This window comes from Silurus aristotelis, assembly GCF_946808225.1.
Source record: "Silurus aristotelis genome assembly, chromosome: 26".
Classification (NCBI taxonomy): Eukaryota; Metazoa; Chordata; class Actinopteri; order Siluriformes; family Siluridae; genus Silurus; species Silurus aristotelis.
Genome location: NC_139599.1, coordinates 15,236,154 through 15,251,565, shown reverse-complemented (window position 1 = coordinate 15,251,565; position 15,412 = coordinate 15,236,154). Strand labels below are relative to the sequence as shown.

The following is a 15,412-nucleotide window of genomic DNA, read 5'->3' as shown; positions in this document are numbered from 1 at the left end:
AAGGGGGGAAAAAAAGGCCCATGACAATAATAATGAAATTCTGTACTTCCTGACAAAAATTGCTGCAGCTCAACTCTGAATCTGAAATGGCCTCCTGTTAGACTCCTTGGCCTTGTGGGTGCTTTTGTTGGTATACAGTAATTGACTGCTAGTATGCGTAATCAATCAGCCCCCTTTTGTCTTGTGCTTCAAATGAGGGTTGGTGGGTTGGGTTGGGGGTCTTCAGTGCTGCTGTGTCAGCTATTCGTGTACCAGTCACGACATGCAGAACTCCTCTGAGTCTAAAGTTCAGACAAAAGGATTACTCTTAAAAATGTTATATAAAAAGATTTCGAACTTCCAAATATAATTCGGAATACATAGACATTCGGCAAACAAATGTTTTGTTTTGTTTTTTACTTTTGAACTGCTTCATCTATTTAATTGTTTCAGGCCAGTTCCTATTCTGGCCACTTCCTGTTGACACACAGGTGGAATGATACGCACAGCGTCAGCGTAACTATTCCTAGGGGTACTGAACAGAATATCCAGTATAAAAGTATACTGAATAAACTAGTAAGTGCATTAAAATTGTGTAGTGTTATCAAATAAAACAAACCTGCCATTGTTTGGCTTAGCGGTCATTAGTAGCGACTAGTGGATTTCACATCGCTCGGTACGACGGAAGTTTCCGTCTGACGCGTCTCAAAGTGCCTAAAAGCCCAATTATACTTTCCAAACGGTGGAAAGGCACTTCAAATAGACCGCATCATTTAGAGCCACCATTTTAGTGAAATGGGGAAACAATTAAACGTAAACTTACATGTATCACATAACCCACCCCTTTGACTGATGGACAGAAAGGATCCTCCCACTGTTCTGAAAGACTAAAGACTACCTGGTCAGGGGCAGGTGTAATAAGGTATAACAATCCTTAAAATAAAAAACTATTATAGCCATATAGCCACAGCTTTGAACCTGAATTTCCAACTAAACTAATAAAAATTGAATAATCCTAACATTGCCTTTTGAGGGAGAACATATTGCTTTTTATACAGTCACAAATCGGATTCTTTGCTAGAACATGTTTCTATTGTGCTTTTCTTGCTAGTTTTGTAAAGAAACGCCACTCTTACAGTCGATTAAACAAGTCCTTCATAGTCCAAACTCTGGGATTAGAATCACGACAGGGGTGTGTGTGTCTCATTAAGATCGAACAACACCACATCATTTTGCTTGTCCATGAGAGCTTGACGCTATTCTGATTTGTTTTTTGTTGTTGTCTGAGATCCAGCCCCAGTGTTGTCTGGCTGGAAAAGGAAGAGCTTCACTTCACCAGAACACAACCACCTTGTTGAGCTTCCATTGTCTCACAGTCTGAGGGCACAGAGTGCATCTCTTGGTAGGGGGTACCAGGCTCCAGAAGCGGGCTGAGGGTCTGAGGTGTACGAGAGAATGGCGGGCCGACGAGAGCGGTATCGGCGTGATCCTGCACGTGCGGGTACCGGTCCTCTGCCAGCTGAGTCTGGTGGAAGTAGGCCTGCAGATGAGACTGCTTCTGTAGATGGAGCCTCTTCTGCTGGAGTCTGGAGATAATTATATACTTTAATTATAAATTCCACAATGACACGCATATAAATTAAGTATTGTTTTGTTTGGGGAAAGTAACTTGTCTTGTTGCCCAGGAGAGAGGGTTCTTGTACACCTCACCTGTATTCCTGTAGTTGCTGCTCCAGGGTACGAGGCATAGGATCCTTACAGAACATTTGCCCACTGCCAGCACCACTGGCCAGAAGACTAGCCCTCTGGCAAAACAGACAAATAGAACACAAGTTCATTTTGCGTCAGGTGAGTTTTGGAAAAACATGCATTAGAATGCACAAGAGCCATGCTGTCTACAAGGAACTAATACTCATACCAATGGAAATGTATACCCTTCACAGAAAGCCAGTGACAATACCTGCAGCCTCTGAGCAAGACACTGTGTTTCCAGCGACTGTCGTCTAGACAGCAGGTAGGGGTGCATTTTAGTTGAGAACATCGCTGTGTCCTTTCCACCACGACATTGATGTGCTTCTCCCTGCGGACCAAATAAAGAATAGCGGTTCATTATTTTCAACCAGCAGCCAAAAGCTAAAGTTCATTTTTGGAGATCTAGCTACTGCTTGACAGAAAATGTCTGATTCAATTTGCATTTGGTTAACGGGACTATGCTGCTGGATTTAACCTGCTGTTGAAGATCGATATTTTTCAGCTGAAAACTAGTATCTTCATCTCCAGATCCCAGCACCACTTGGGCTTTGTTCAGCTCTAGAATTCCTTTGGTCCTGGCAAGATTTTGGAGGTGCTGCCGAAACACCACCATACCTAGAAAACGGAAGGAACGATCGTAGGAACTACATTACAGCATCTGAACAAAACAAAACAAGAATCATACTTTTCTATGACTTAAACAGAAGGTGATTACAACTGGAATGATTCAGACCTTTTTTTTTTGGGAATTCATACTTATTAATGAATAATTGGAGACCCAGACTGAATGTGTTGAAGACTGAGAAATGGAGGCACAACAGGATTCTTCATACAATCTGACAATAAGCTAAAAAAAATATACTACTTTGACCAGACCGACACGAATTTTAATAGCAGCATCAAACCAGAAAGTAGCAAATGGAGATTGCAGATCCTGTAAAGAGCCAATATGATGAAAATAAAGTCGGTACCTTGTGTAAGCGAAGTGTCTGATGCTCGCCGTCCTTCACGAAAGCTGACTGATGAATGATTATGAGCCTTGAGCTCCTCTGGGCTTAATGCCTGGGGACTGGGATTAGAAGGTATCAAGTAGGGAAAGGTGGAATCTGCTTGACTGGCAGGCATCACTATAAGTGTGCCTCCATGGGGCAGAGGGTCCTCAGCCAGGCTGAGGTCACTGTGTGTGGAGCCCAAATCATACTCTGAGTCCATGCTACCCAGAGATGGGTTTAATCCCATGGAGAGGAGCTTCCCTGTTGGAATAATACACCAGTATTTTTATGTTCTATTACAGTATCATTCCAGGATTACTTTATTAGTATTTCTCTTGTGTTTCAGACGCCTATGTATAAGTATTAAGTTATGCATCCTTATGAGTACCAATCTATTCATCCATCTGTCCATCCTTCTCTACCATCTAGCCATTATCTGTTCAATCTATTTATCGCTCTGTTCGCTTACCCATTTGTTGCTTTGTGAAATTTGTACACACACCTGAGGCAGACACTGTGCCCAGTTGGCTGGTGCCCTCTGACAGTGTTTGTCTGCACTGGCTTAAGTGGGCGTTCTGTCCGTCTTCAGCTTCAATTCCTTCATCTATGGATGACTCTGTGACAGTGCCTGGAAATGAGCCACTGGCATTACGGGCCACGACAGGGGGCAGAGGCTCCAACAGACAGCCGTCCACCTGGCGAGGGGACACAAACACTACTGGAGTTAAAAATAAGTAAATAAATAAAAACAAAGGTTGGTATGCGTCATATCAAACAAACACTGGACTGTTGGGGAACATGCTGTTAACTACTTTCGCACAGTGAGCAAATATGACAAATTTTAATATTCGAAACACGCAAATAAAATGCAAACAATTTATGCCTGCAACCATTTCCTAGCACGGGGTTTACACCACTTTTCATTTGTCAAGATAATTTCTATAGCGCTTTTTTACAACAGACCCAAAGCAGCTTTACAGAATTTAACAGTTAAGGTGAATGATGTGTGTTTATCCCTGATAAGCAGCCACTGCGACTGTGGCAAGGAAAAACTTCCTTAGATGTTCTGAGGAAGAAACCTTGAGAGGAACCAGACTCAAAAGGGGAACCCATCCTCATTTTGGTGACATCAAGAGTGTGATCATAAATCTTTTAACAATACAGAACACTGGAGAGTGAGAACTAACATAAGCACTGGAATGTAAGATTATGAGTAATGTTCTTTCTACAGTCTCATACAGATCATTTGTGGTTATAAAACTAGGAGCTACTGAGCAACTCATAAAAAAGCTCAACATTTGCGATCATCACAGATCCAACACCAGCTTCTCCATGCCAGAGCCTTTAAACACTTAAAGAGGTCCAGTGTCCAAACGTCACATGAAGTGGGATCCAATTGGCGCTGGAACGTCTCTAGGTGGTTCGTTCACATTTCTAGGTTGTAAAACTAGGTTGAATAACAATTATATATATATATATATATATATATATATATATATATATATATATATATATATATATATATATATATATATATAACAAAAGGGAATAACAAAAATAAAAATTCTTCTGCTTGAGGCTGACTTATATTAGATCCTTAGAAATACCAGTAATGTTGGTTTGATAAAGAGAGGTAAAGAAAAGTACTCCTTCGAGGGAAACTGTCTGATGCTTATAAAATTCATGAAAAGGCTGAACCATAGTGCCAGGAATGAAATACCCGGTAGCTATGGCGACCGCCGGATTTATCTGAAAAGGTGACGTGTAGTCGCACTTTCTAACGGACGGCTGGAAAGATACAGAGGGAAAAAGTGCCTTGATATAGCCAGTGGGCCGCCTAGTGCTAGTCAAAGCAGCTGGCAGATGCTCGGTGTAGATGGTCTGGCACAGCAGTGGCAATTAAGTGACCAGCTCGAACAAGAGGCCCACTCAGTTCAGATTCTACTGTTATTTCCTGCTTGCAATTTCTCTACTCAAACATATGCCCGGTGTGCCTCTTCATTGTCCTTTACCCTGCACAAAAGGCTCTTATGTTTGAATTCATCTCTCAATCGGGACTTAAATACCTTGCCTGGCCGCAATGAAACATAATGCAAGGTAGAAACAGAGTGAGGCAGAGAAGGCAAATGCTTTTCATTAGCTGCCGTCAGTACGCTGCTGTTATTTTAGGATGTCTGTGCAGGGCTCTGCTGATGATGAGTCATGAGGAAGAGTTGAGGGTGGTTCAGTGGTGGAGGAACTTTATGAACACAAAACAGTCCTTGCTGGCGTCATCCAGCGGTGCCCAAATGAGGAACATGGCTATAAAAAAAACTAACTTGTGCACCAGTAGAGTGTTGGACAATTTTCCTGCACTTGCTGCCTTGCTTGGAGATGCAGTAGATGGGAAAATATTCACTGACCTTGGGAGTGGCCACCTCCTCCTCCTCCATTAAGGCTTTCTCTGGAGAAACAGTGCTTTGTGTGAAGCTGAAAGTCTCAGCTGAGGTCTGCAGGAGAATGGGCGAGCGCAGGTGGCGCGTCGCTGGAACAGAAGACTGTGAGAGGGACAAGCTTCAATTTTATTGCATAGATGTTAACGATATAACTGTTTTAGACGTGTCACTTGTCACTTTCTAAATAAAATTAAACAGCAGTATAGCAATAAGAACCACTGGAATTTGGTGCAGGATCAGAATTTAAATACCTTGAGGACAGTCTGCTCAGCCACAGTGCTTGGCCGGCGCTGGGCACCATTGAGTCGCTGTTCCACAGGGAAACTGCTCCTGTGGGCCTTGAGCCGTTCCACCAGCAGGTAATAAATAGCAGCAAAGTGATTGTAGCTTTTGTTCTGGAGAGACTGCAGAATATAGATTTTGTTTGGACCAAACTTTACATTAATTCACATCCACTAAATAGTTCTTCAGACAATGTACAACCATAATTTCTTAACTGTCTACCTTTAAATAAAACAAATTTTTAACCAACCACAAACAATGAATTCTGTGATGCTCTGGCAACCTAAAAGTCAGCCTCACCTCCACAGTCTTGTTCTGGTCAACGCCGAGGTTGTGCATGAGACGGAGGACCTGCTCGCTATGCTCTCCCACGCCTTGCTGGTTAAGCTGGGGCTTGGGTGACGGGACCTCCTGCACCATCCAGCGGTGCTGACGAATCTGGCTTAGTGCTAACCTCTTGGCCGGGTCAAGGACCAGCATCCTCCGTATCAGGTGTTCGCAGTCTGGACAGACCATTAGGACAGACTGTTAACAGGGCCATGAATAATGTCTTAGTTTGTTGGCATTATACTAACTCTCTTACCTTCAGTCATGAAGTACGGGATGCGGAAGCGGCCTTCGAGGACCCTCTGTCTCAAAACAGGCAGGCTGGGACCATCAAATGGTAATGCACCACACACCAGCACGTATAAGACCACCCCCATACTCTTTTTTTTTTTTTTTTGAAAAAACACACACACACACATAATTCATTTTGTCTTTGACAAAGTGCAAAACACTGGCACAAGTGTAGCCTTGATCGATCTGAAATGTAATTTCCGCAGTGTGTATTTGCCCTCCGTAGTCTCTGTGTGACGTTTTATTGAAAATGATTGATTTTAATACCATTGTCTCTTGTTTGTCAGAAGCTCACTGGTGATTCAACTTTACAGTGTGGCAGATGTATTGGACATGGAATTTTCACAACTTGTGTCAAAACTTAATGGTACAGACTCTCTTACCCAAATGTCCAGTTGTGGACCTTCATATTTCTGCCCTTCGAACACCTCTGGGGCCGCATAAGGTGGGCTGCCACACCACGTGGCCAGAGGCTGTCCTGGTTGGAAGAAGTTCCCAAAACCAAAGTCTGCATGCGAAAGTAAAAAATGCAAGCAAGGATCTAATTATTCAAAAATTTCTGTACACTAAATTAAACAGTCCACTTGATCGCCTAACTTTGTAGACAGACAATGAATAACAAAGAAAAATGCAGGACGAGCTTTAGTAAAGGATGTGGCCTTTTGAGTTGCCCCTTTGTATTTTATCCCTTACTGCTGACTACTGTATATGATTTCAAGCTAAACTTTATGATCCTTGGTAGACAGCAGTACAGACCTAGTGTGGATTTATTCAAATAATAAGTCAGAGGAAACAGTCAAGGTAAAAAGTTTTTTTTAAAGGACTTGCTGGCAATTCAGGATTTATCCCTGCCTCATGCTTATGGGCTCCGCCATCCTTTTATCCTCCTCAGAGTATAATGCAGACATTATGCAATTATGGTGAATTCCAGAAGCCCATTCACAGCCTGCCCGTGTTATGTAACAGGTGAACATGTGGGAGAGAGGAAGTAAAGGGCAGCCAAGTGAAAGCTGGTGGGGGGGGGTATTACTACTTGGAATACGACCGCAAAAGGTCACTGCACCCTGAGTCGACAAGTTTTATCCACACTTAAGGTTCAATGGTGGGGCGAGAGAATATACTGTGAATAAGCTGAATAAACTGGCAGTGCACTGACTGGTTAACGAAGACAATAAAACAATCATATTCCTGATAAAACTGTGGAGGGGTGAATAACCTTTATGACCTTATTCATATTTGTTCTTGGGTATTGATGACCATAAAAGTAGAATCTGATTTTTTTATGCAGGAGACTACAGGAATAAATTAGAATGTACGTTCAGTTTCCAGTAGCAGGTTCAAACGTTTCTTTTTACATTTACAATTTTTTTAATTCTACCCATTAAGCAACATTATATTTACTGTGACTGTATGTCAGTACTTTCTGGCAAATATCTGGCAATATAAGCCAATATCTGTTGGGATGATGGGGGTGGGGGTGGGGGTGGGGGTGGGGGTTGGGGGTGTTGTGTGATTATGGAAAATTACCAGATGCATGCGGCCTGTGCCAAAGGAATTTTAAAACTGCGCCTGTAACATACATCTGTCAGGGCGCAATCTATGAAATCTCTGCACAACCCTTTTACATATAAGGAATTTGGTATTGACGTAGATGTAAGCATCCACCAACGTCACCCATCAAGCAGTGCTGAATGAACAGCAGGATAACCAATCTCGAAGCAGTGTTCTGTCGTGATCTGTTTAGCCTAATCCATTAATCATGGATTTGCAAGTATTGCAAATAATCATAATAAATTGTTTCCTCCAGTCTTTCTATCTTTACATGAACTGTGAGACGCTTGGTGATTCACCAGTCTCTGACGGTTTTACAGCCCCGGGTGTATGCGTCTATGTGTGTGTGTGTGTGTGTGTGTCTTTGATGTCAGAGAATATTAGTTCATTCCTCTGTGCTACTGGCCTTGCTTCCACTTGACGTCACTGGGTAAATATGTTATCCCGGAGTGACTGAGAGACTCGCTGCACTTGGTGTATGCTTAAGTGTGTTATCAGGTTTGAACTGAGGAATGCCTGAAGGAAGCTGGGTTTTAGTTTTAGCAACCACACAAGACGACATAAAACACTAATACCAAAACACCTCTTTATTAAACGACATCCAGGCACTCCAGGGGAACTGCATTCGGCAAGAGATAAAAACAGCAGGATACCACTTTAGATCGATACCTTTCTGCTTTTCAACGTTTCCTTCTGTACCGTATGAGTGAGGCCAATTGCCGATTCATGTATGCGAGCATGTATTTTCCGGCATCTACTTGCCTGCAATCTTGATGTTCATGTTTGCATCGAGCAGCAGGTTCTCAGCCTTCAGGTCTCGGTGGACGATCCTGCGCTCGTGGCAGTACTCAACAGCTGACAAGATTTGCCAGAACTTCCTCCGTGCTTCTGCCTCACTCAACCGCCCGTGGGTCGCCAGGTAGTCTGGAAATGCAGTTGTAGAAACGCATAAAAACTGACCTCTCCCAAGATTTGCTTTCAGATCACTGGCTGATGGCAACTTGGTTGTTTAGTGAACCATGTGGTCACACTTCTATCCAGTCACTGCACTGCCACTGCACCTGACCGCTTAGGGGGTATTTTATAATGTTCTTTCTAGAAAAGTTTATAGTTTTCTTTATTACTTTAGTATGGTAGATGATGTAAGGAAACGTTTTATTTTTGTTACAGGCCTGATCCGCTTATCTACCCTTAGCCAAATGGGCAGATAAGCATAGTATAAACTGATTTGTGGCCCACACTTGAGACCAGTTCATTCTTCACAACCCCAAAAAAATGTCGGTCAAGCTGAGCTGTCGTCACTCATGTTTGTTTTAACCTGAAGTTATGCTTGTTCTTGAGAAAATTCTCTAAAAAAAAAAAAAAACCCGGTTCTAAAAAGCAGTGTGGAGGTGTTGATGAAAAACCCTTTCCATTAGTCAGCATAAAGCTAGAGATAGCAGACGTGTGCATTTCGGCTGCATGTGCATCATCGCAGGGACGAATGACGCGCATGCGAATGGAAGAGTGTGATCAGTTGAAAGACATCTGTATTGTATAAGGATGTGATGACAAAGCTTGTTCCTTACTGCACTGTTAGCCGAGAACAGAGCAGCTGGACAGGATTATGAGGGAGTTTTAGACCTCCAGCAGGTTTGTGACATGTCACCTCATACCTACTGAACCTATAGTGGAAGCTGTCATGAGTAAACGAGGTGGCGTTGATTGCGCTTGGGGTTCCTGAAGCTGATAATGACTTTTGTGGGCATCCGTGGGATATCTACCCTTTTTCTGGTTGAACAAAGGGAAGCCTGGAGGGGGCGTTTTATCGTTTTAAGCCATCGACCAAATTGAGATTGGTGGTCTTTGATGTGATACAGGAATCCTGGAGGCTAAAGATACGTCGATTCCAGGGCAACCCAAATCCATGCTTAGTAAAAACGAAGTGTTTGGAAACCACTAGCATCTTATTTTTGGACTCGCCATTTAAGTTCCCTTTCGCTTTTCTGGTCTACTCGGCGCATCATAAATAAGGCAAACGGTGGGCTAAACCCTCACTGGATAACCACTTTTATTCCCTACGGCTCTCACCTGCTGAAACATTACAAAACGTGGCTTTGATAATGATCAGCCCTTTTGGCGCCCTGTTCAGGCAGGGCTTATTGTGCTGCCTTTTGGGACGTGCGCCAGGAGCATGCTTTGCTTTGATGTTAGCATCGGTTCTAGTGTGATACATGCTTGCTTGAAAGCCCGCAGCACTAATACGAACTAGTACACGACCGAAGAGACCTCGATCTCGGGGTGTATTTCTCTTTTTGAACTGAACTTATCTGGCTCTTATATCCACTATTCGGTGTAAAAACTCTCAACATGGTTTTATTACACTAGTAAAATCAAAGCAACCTTTTACCCTCAAACTGACTACTTCCTTTTTGTGTGAATCTTCTGGCTAGGTATTCATATAGCTATGCGCTAAATCAAAGGGTGAGCGTGCACTTTGCATTTCAGCCACTAGATGTCATGTCGTCATGAGAGTGATGCCAGTAGGCATAAATGGCTAAGCAAAGAGAGAAGCCCAGAAGCATTGTCCCTTTTTTTTCCATTATGGGTGCCGCAACTAATTAACAGAGATAAACAAATGGCATCTGTTCAGTGCCCATTATAATATTGGAAGACCTGTAGGAGGATCAACACACAGTGCAAGCAGATGGCGGAGTGACTGCATGTGTGGTCTGGTACAGCAACAAAATTCTGAACATGCCAACTTGACAAATTTTTTTTTTAAATCTAGTACTTTTTAGATGACTTTTAAGGGGGTAAGTGCTCACCAAAGATCTCGCCATTTTTGGCAAACTCCGTCACCAAGTAGAGCATGTTCTTTGTCTCCATGACCTGTTGGACAGGAAGAAACACAAGTTCTTGTTTGGAAGTTTTAATGGAGAAAAATCTTTGACACCATGGTAAAGGAGAAAACATGGAAACATGGAAAAAAGTGATAAACACTATGCGCTAATAGTCATGCAAAATGTGGGCAAAGTTTGCTGCTCGTATTCTATATAGTGATATTATGACCGCTACTTCTTTCTAGGCGGTAGTACCAGAAAGCTGTTGCATTCAGATCGTGGAGTTTGTGAGTGGGAACCGGACGTTCTCCAAAGCATGCCAAAAGGTAACGCTTAAATGTTCCTGTAAACCATTGTATATATAACCTGCACTCTATTTTCTACCTATAAAGCAGATTCGATTCACACCCTTCTCTCAAATTCTTTTATGTGATGCACTCATTTCAGGTGAAAACAGTGATGATTTAAATGGTTTATTTAATCATTTTAAGCGATCGGTAAACAGGTGTAAAAAGGTGTGGCCCAGGCACAATTTGAGTTTTTACCACTGCTCTATTGATATTACACTGGTTTGATTTGTTCCCATTGCAAAATACATGCATTATAATAAAACATTGTGTAAATATCGAAGTTGTGGAAAAATATATATAAAATCAGAATATTATATTGTCTAAGCCCCAGCCATAATACATGACTTACCCCACTTCCTGTTGATGGGGTTAAATCAGTCTGTGGAAAACCACGGCTATTGGTTTCCTCATAGGATAATCAGTTGGGAACTTTGTTGGATTGATGTCACTTTAAAATTGACAAGTCAAATTTTTTTTTCTTTGTCTTGTTTTTTGTCAGTTCTCTCTGTTTACTGTTTTATCATATTGCTTGCTAAAGCCTGCACGCATTCCAATATATTTGAACAAAAGACCTCTAAAAACCATGAATCCATCATAATCCTCTTTGTAGGCCTAGAGGCAGCCGGCGCTTTGATCCGCAGCAGAATTTCGAGCGCATTGTCGCTGAATCTGGTGCGTTTTATAAAATCGCAATGATCCTTAAGTGTGTGATGACTAAACTGTACATGAACACAGCTTTAAGAGGGTCAGCTCTGGACTTCCCAGCATCCGGCCCTTATCTGCGTTATGTAACCGATCACCGCTGACCTATAAGCGAATCACCACGACAGCTGGACTCGCGTTGAATTTGCTTTCCTGGGAAGTGATTATGAGCAATGGTACGAACTTAATACTTATGTAGCTGGTGTGTCAGAGAATAACCTTTTAGATGTATTAAGGGTAAAGTAGTTGTTCTCATTCTCCTTCAATTTGGTCATTTGCCAATTACGATCCAGTAGCCAGCTTTTGGCTATCACATCAGAGCTCCCAACCGGTAAGGGGGAAAGTCGATGTGCTTTCTGCTCTTTTTATGAGCTCACAGATGCCCATGATTGGTCAGTATCCCTATGACATGGTAAAAGATGTCAATGTGTCTCTTCTACGGTTGGAGCACAAGCCAATTTTGCTCCCTTGGGAAGAAAAAAATCATTTATGTACTTGCAAGGCTTATTACATAAAATAATTATCACCATAATATGATGTTCCTCCAAGATCCCCTGTTAGGCTGGTAACATAATGGAGGTTTGTTAGATCATAATGTGGCCTAATTGGACAAATTTCTTTATATCATAAAACAAACGAGATTCTAAAACCTTTTACTGAAATGATTTTGGTTTCTGCTATATTGACGTAACATTGGAAAGAAACGTTGTTTCCTCGTCCACCTGCACGTTGAGTGATACACATGAGGATGATTATATATATATATATATAGAAGGAAAGAAATCAGACTGTCACCTGGTAAAGCTTGATGATGTGCGGATGATCCAGCAGCTTCATGATCTCCACCTCCCTGTAGATCTTCTCCAGGTTTGCAGAATCCAGCAGGGTCTTATCTATGATCTTTATGGCCACCTGCACATGTTTTGGTGCAGATGTTAACATAGACTTGCACATACAGGTCATGTTTTCTCAATCGTTTAAAGCATCTGTTACTGTATATAACCAACAGTCATTATTAGAGACCCAAAGATTGAAGACTGAAGAAACCGAAAGAGTTTTTTTTTTTTTTTTGGTTATAAACATAATCAAATAAACTGGTCACTTTTTTTGGTTTTAATAATCACCATTTGCAACCTATGACAATTTCAAACGATACAACTCATCCACAGGGTCTCAACATGGGGTCTGATACAATGGGGATGCAATGGATTACCACATGCGTTAACACAATTTGTATGTTATTTCCACATCCAAGATTTATACCATGGCATTAAAGGGTTCGAGGGATTGAACTAAAAAATAACAAAATGTACACCATCATCGTCTGGACACGAGTATTAAATAACTGCCTCCCTAATGGTGTCAACAACACAACAAAAAAGACAAGAGAAAAAAACACTACCTTTAGAAACACTCATACACCACAAATGCAGTAATGCATCAATCCTCGTTCTGCTTTTCCGAAGACCTGTTTTCACGCAACCTTATATCTCACATGGGACTGTTTTACACTTCTGCGCCTCATTTTATAAAATCCAGTGTGTGATTTCCTCGTGTACAAGCAATTTTTTTCACAGAAGTGCATTGTCTATACAATCTACTGAATGATGTCCGTGATCTGATCCTGATGAACATGTCCAAGGCGTTGCCTCTTCCCGATCAGGTGTATAAACTGAGGTAACTTGAACTATTGCACACCTTATTGGCACAAAGGAAGTGGAGCTCCTCTATCCCCTAAATTCCCATAAACTTTACTGTACTGAGTACTGGGGGAAAAAAACACTGGATTTACAACAGATTCGACCTTGAATTTGAGGTGGCTTATTAGTCTAGGGCAGGGGTCACCAACATGGTGCCTGCGGGCACCAGGTAGCCCGCAAGGACCACATGAGTAGCCTGCAGGCCTTTTCTAAAAATAGCGGTTTCCTACTTTGTGAAATCAATATTAATAATCATTGTCAAAAATCATTACCATGATCAGTGTCTTCACATAGATAAATATCATTAATTATTAATAATAAAATAATAAATTGAGCAAATTTATTATTTCAGATCAAACTGGTAGCCCTTCACATTAATCAGTACCCAAGAAGTAGCTCTCAGTTTCAAAAAGCTTGGTGACCCCTGGTCTAGGGGTTATGATTGTCACTTAGGGTACCAGAAATCCCTGGTTCAAATCCTGGACAAGCTCAGATTTTATACAATTGTCAAGTCCTTAGGTTACTTATCAGAAGGTCAAGCCTCAGCAACCCCAAGCGGCTGCTGCTTGTTCCTGGAGCGATGTCCTTAACCTTCTGTGAGCAATCCCTTAGTCAAATCTGAGACGAGCCCGTCCACAAACTTCATGGGGAAAGATTTATCCACCCGAATACGTATCTAGAGGTGCTTACGAAAATCAAGGTACCAAAGCATACTCAAGGATTTGTCTTGTCATGTGGTGTAGCTTTAATCGGCTTTTAAAGTAAAGCTCTAACACAACTTAAAGGTGGCCCTGACCCCCCAAGCTGTCAATAGTCCTGAAGCAAGACCCTTAACCCATGACCTGGTCCAGTGCTAAGATCCCTCGCTCTAATCCCAGACAAGTTCTTTACAAACTCAATGGGGAAAGATGGTACGAGTTACTGATCTGAAGGTCAGCGTTCAAGCCTATGTCGAAATCTCAACGCAATACCAACATCAGCATTTATTCACAACTGATCTTTAAACTGAAAAATCAGTGCTTTAAATTGGGTCACTGTTGATATATTCATTAGACGATTCATAAGATAAGATTCCCTCTCTAGACACCAGTTATGGACCAGAATGATGAAGCTGAGGCTGAGGAACTGTCAGAGCCTGAATTATTCACACAACACACTAACAGTTCTGATATTTCCTACATACCATACTTTATTTCATCTTCAAACCAATTTCTGTAATTTAAGTCTGAGGTTTAAATAGGAATACAGATGAACATCTGGAGCGTGGAACAGATCTGAATTATCCTCTGCTGTAGTCCAGTTTTAGATCTGACAGTAGATGATTAGTAGATCTTGCAACAATGAATCTCCAGCAAGAAAAACAAGTTTAGTTTGGTTCCTTTGGTACTTTTCCAAACAGAAACTCTTGGACAGCTGTAACCCTCACCGCACTAAAAGTTTCCATCTTACAGTATGATCTCAGGGTTTGCATGCTTGTTTGGAGAATTTCACACACACACACACACACACACACACACACACCTCCGACTTGGTGATCCGGTGTCTGGCCAGCTTCACCACCGCGAAGTTCCCTTTCCCCAAAGTGCGCTCAATGTCGTAGAACCCGACCCGAACTGGGGCCCGCTGGCTGCCTCTGCGCTCCGGTTCGCTCATGGCTCTGCCGCGGTTATTCTAACGGAGGGACGCGGGGAAGAAAGCGCGCGCACCTGTGCGTCCAAAAAAAAAAGAAAAGAAAAAAAAAAAAAAACACACCGTTTTTTAAATAATTATAATAAATAATAAATAAATAACAAATAAATATCAAAGTATTTCAGACGCACATGCTGTAACTCTGTAGCCCGGTCTCGGTTCGGTTCGGTTCGGTTTATTCCTCACATGGTTTCCGGTCCTGTTTGCCCGTTCCCGGGTCCCCCTCCGCTCGCGCGCGGAAACGCACGGCTCACGCGCTCGCGCTCGGCTCGAAGCACGCTGTCCCCGGCGCTCGCGGCAAGGCGGTGACGTCAGTGCGCGAGAGATCCGTTTGTTTGTTGTGTTTTTTTTTTTTCTTTTTTCTTCTTTTGACAGCAACCGAACGGAACTGGAGAGGGAGGGGAGGGAAGGGGAGGGGGGGGGGGGGGCTGTAGAGGGGCGTGGTCTGAAACGGTCCACAGTCCGTAACCAAGGCAACCTTATCCGCTTCGTACGTCAATCAGTGCGCGCAGCGCGCGCGTTAACACTGAAGCTCCATTT

At 42.4% G+C, this 15,412-nt stretch overlaps 1 protein-coding gene and 1 long non-coding RNA gene across 2 annotated transcripts; one reads left to right on the top strand and one right to left on the bottom strand.

The window, feature by feature from the left end:
- Positions 1–381: 381 nt before the first annotated feature.
- On the bottom strand, positions 382–15,239 carry sik2a (salt-inducible kinase 2a). Its single transcript, XM_083530714.1, has 16 exons — positions 15,004–15,239; positions 14,705–14,889; positions 12,279–12,395; positions 10,417–10,480; positions 8,372–8,533; positions 6,442–6,566; positions 6,024–6,147; positions 5,741–5,943; positions 5,410–5,562; positions 5,126–5,260; positions 3,226–3,418; positions 2,703–2,984; positions 2,207–2,346; positions 1,940–2,059; positions 1,690–1,784; positions 382–1,565 (listed from the first exon to the last, which is right to left on the bottom strand). The coding sequence occupies exons 2-16, from the start codon at positions 14,834–14,836 to the stop codon at positions 1,307–1,309; spliced, it is 2,304 nt and encodes a 767-aa protein (XP_083386840.1). The 5' UTR covers positions 14,837–14,889; positions 15,004–15,239; the 3' UTR covers positions 382–1,306.
- LOC310720277 lies at positions 3,313–3,608 on the top strand. Its single transcript, XR_014531698.1, has 2 exons — positions 3,313–3,446; positions 3,478–3,608. It is a non-coding gene; the product is annotated as an uncharacterized lncRNA (long non-coding RNA).
- Positions 15,240–15,412: the final 173 nt, after the last annotated feature.

What these genes read in the sequence shown, in the direction of transcription:
- sik2a (XM_083530714.1), bottom strand. Translation starts at nt 14,836, where the DNA reads ATGAGCGAACCGGAGCGCAGAGGCAGCCAGCGGGCCCCAGTTCGGGTC. An exon ending in ACCAGAACAAGACTGTGGAG is followed by an intron (nt 5,563 to 5,740) that starts GTGAGGCTGACT and finishes TATATTCTGCAG; the next exon opens with TCTCTCCAGAACAAAAGCTA. An exon ending in CAGCAACTACAGGAATACAG is followed by an intron (nt 1,566 to 1,689) that starts GTGAGGTGTACA and finishes AATTATCTCCAG; the next exon opens with ACTCCAGCAGAAGAGGCTCC.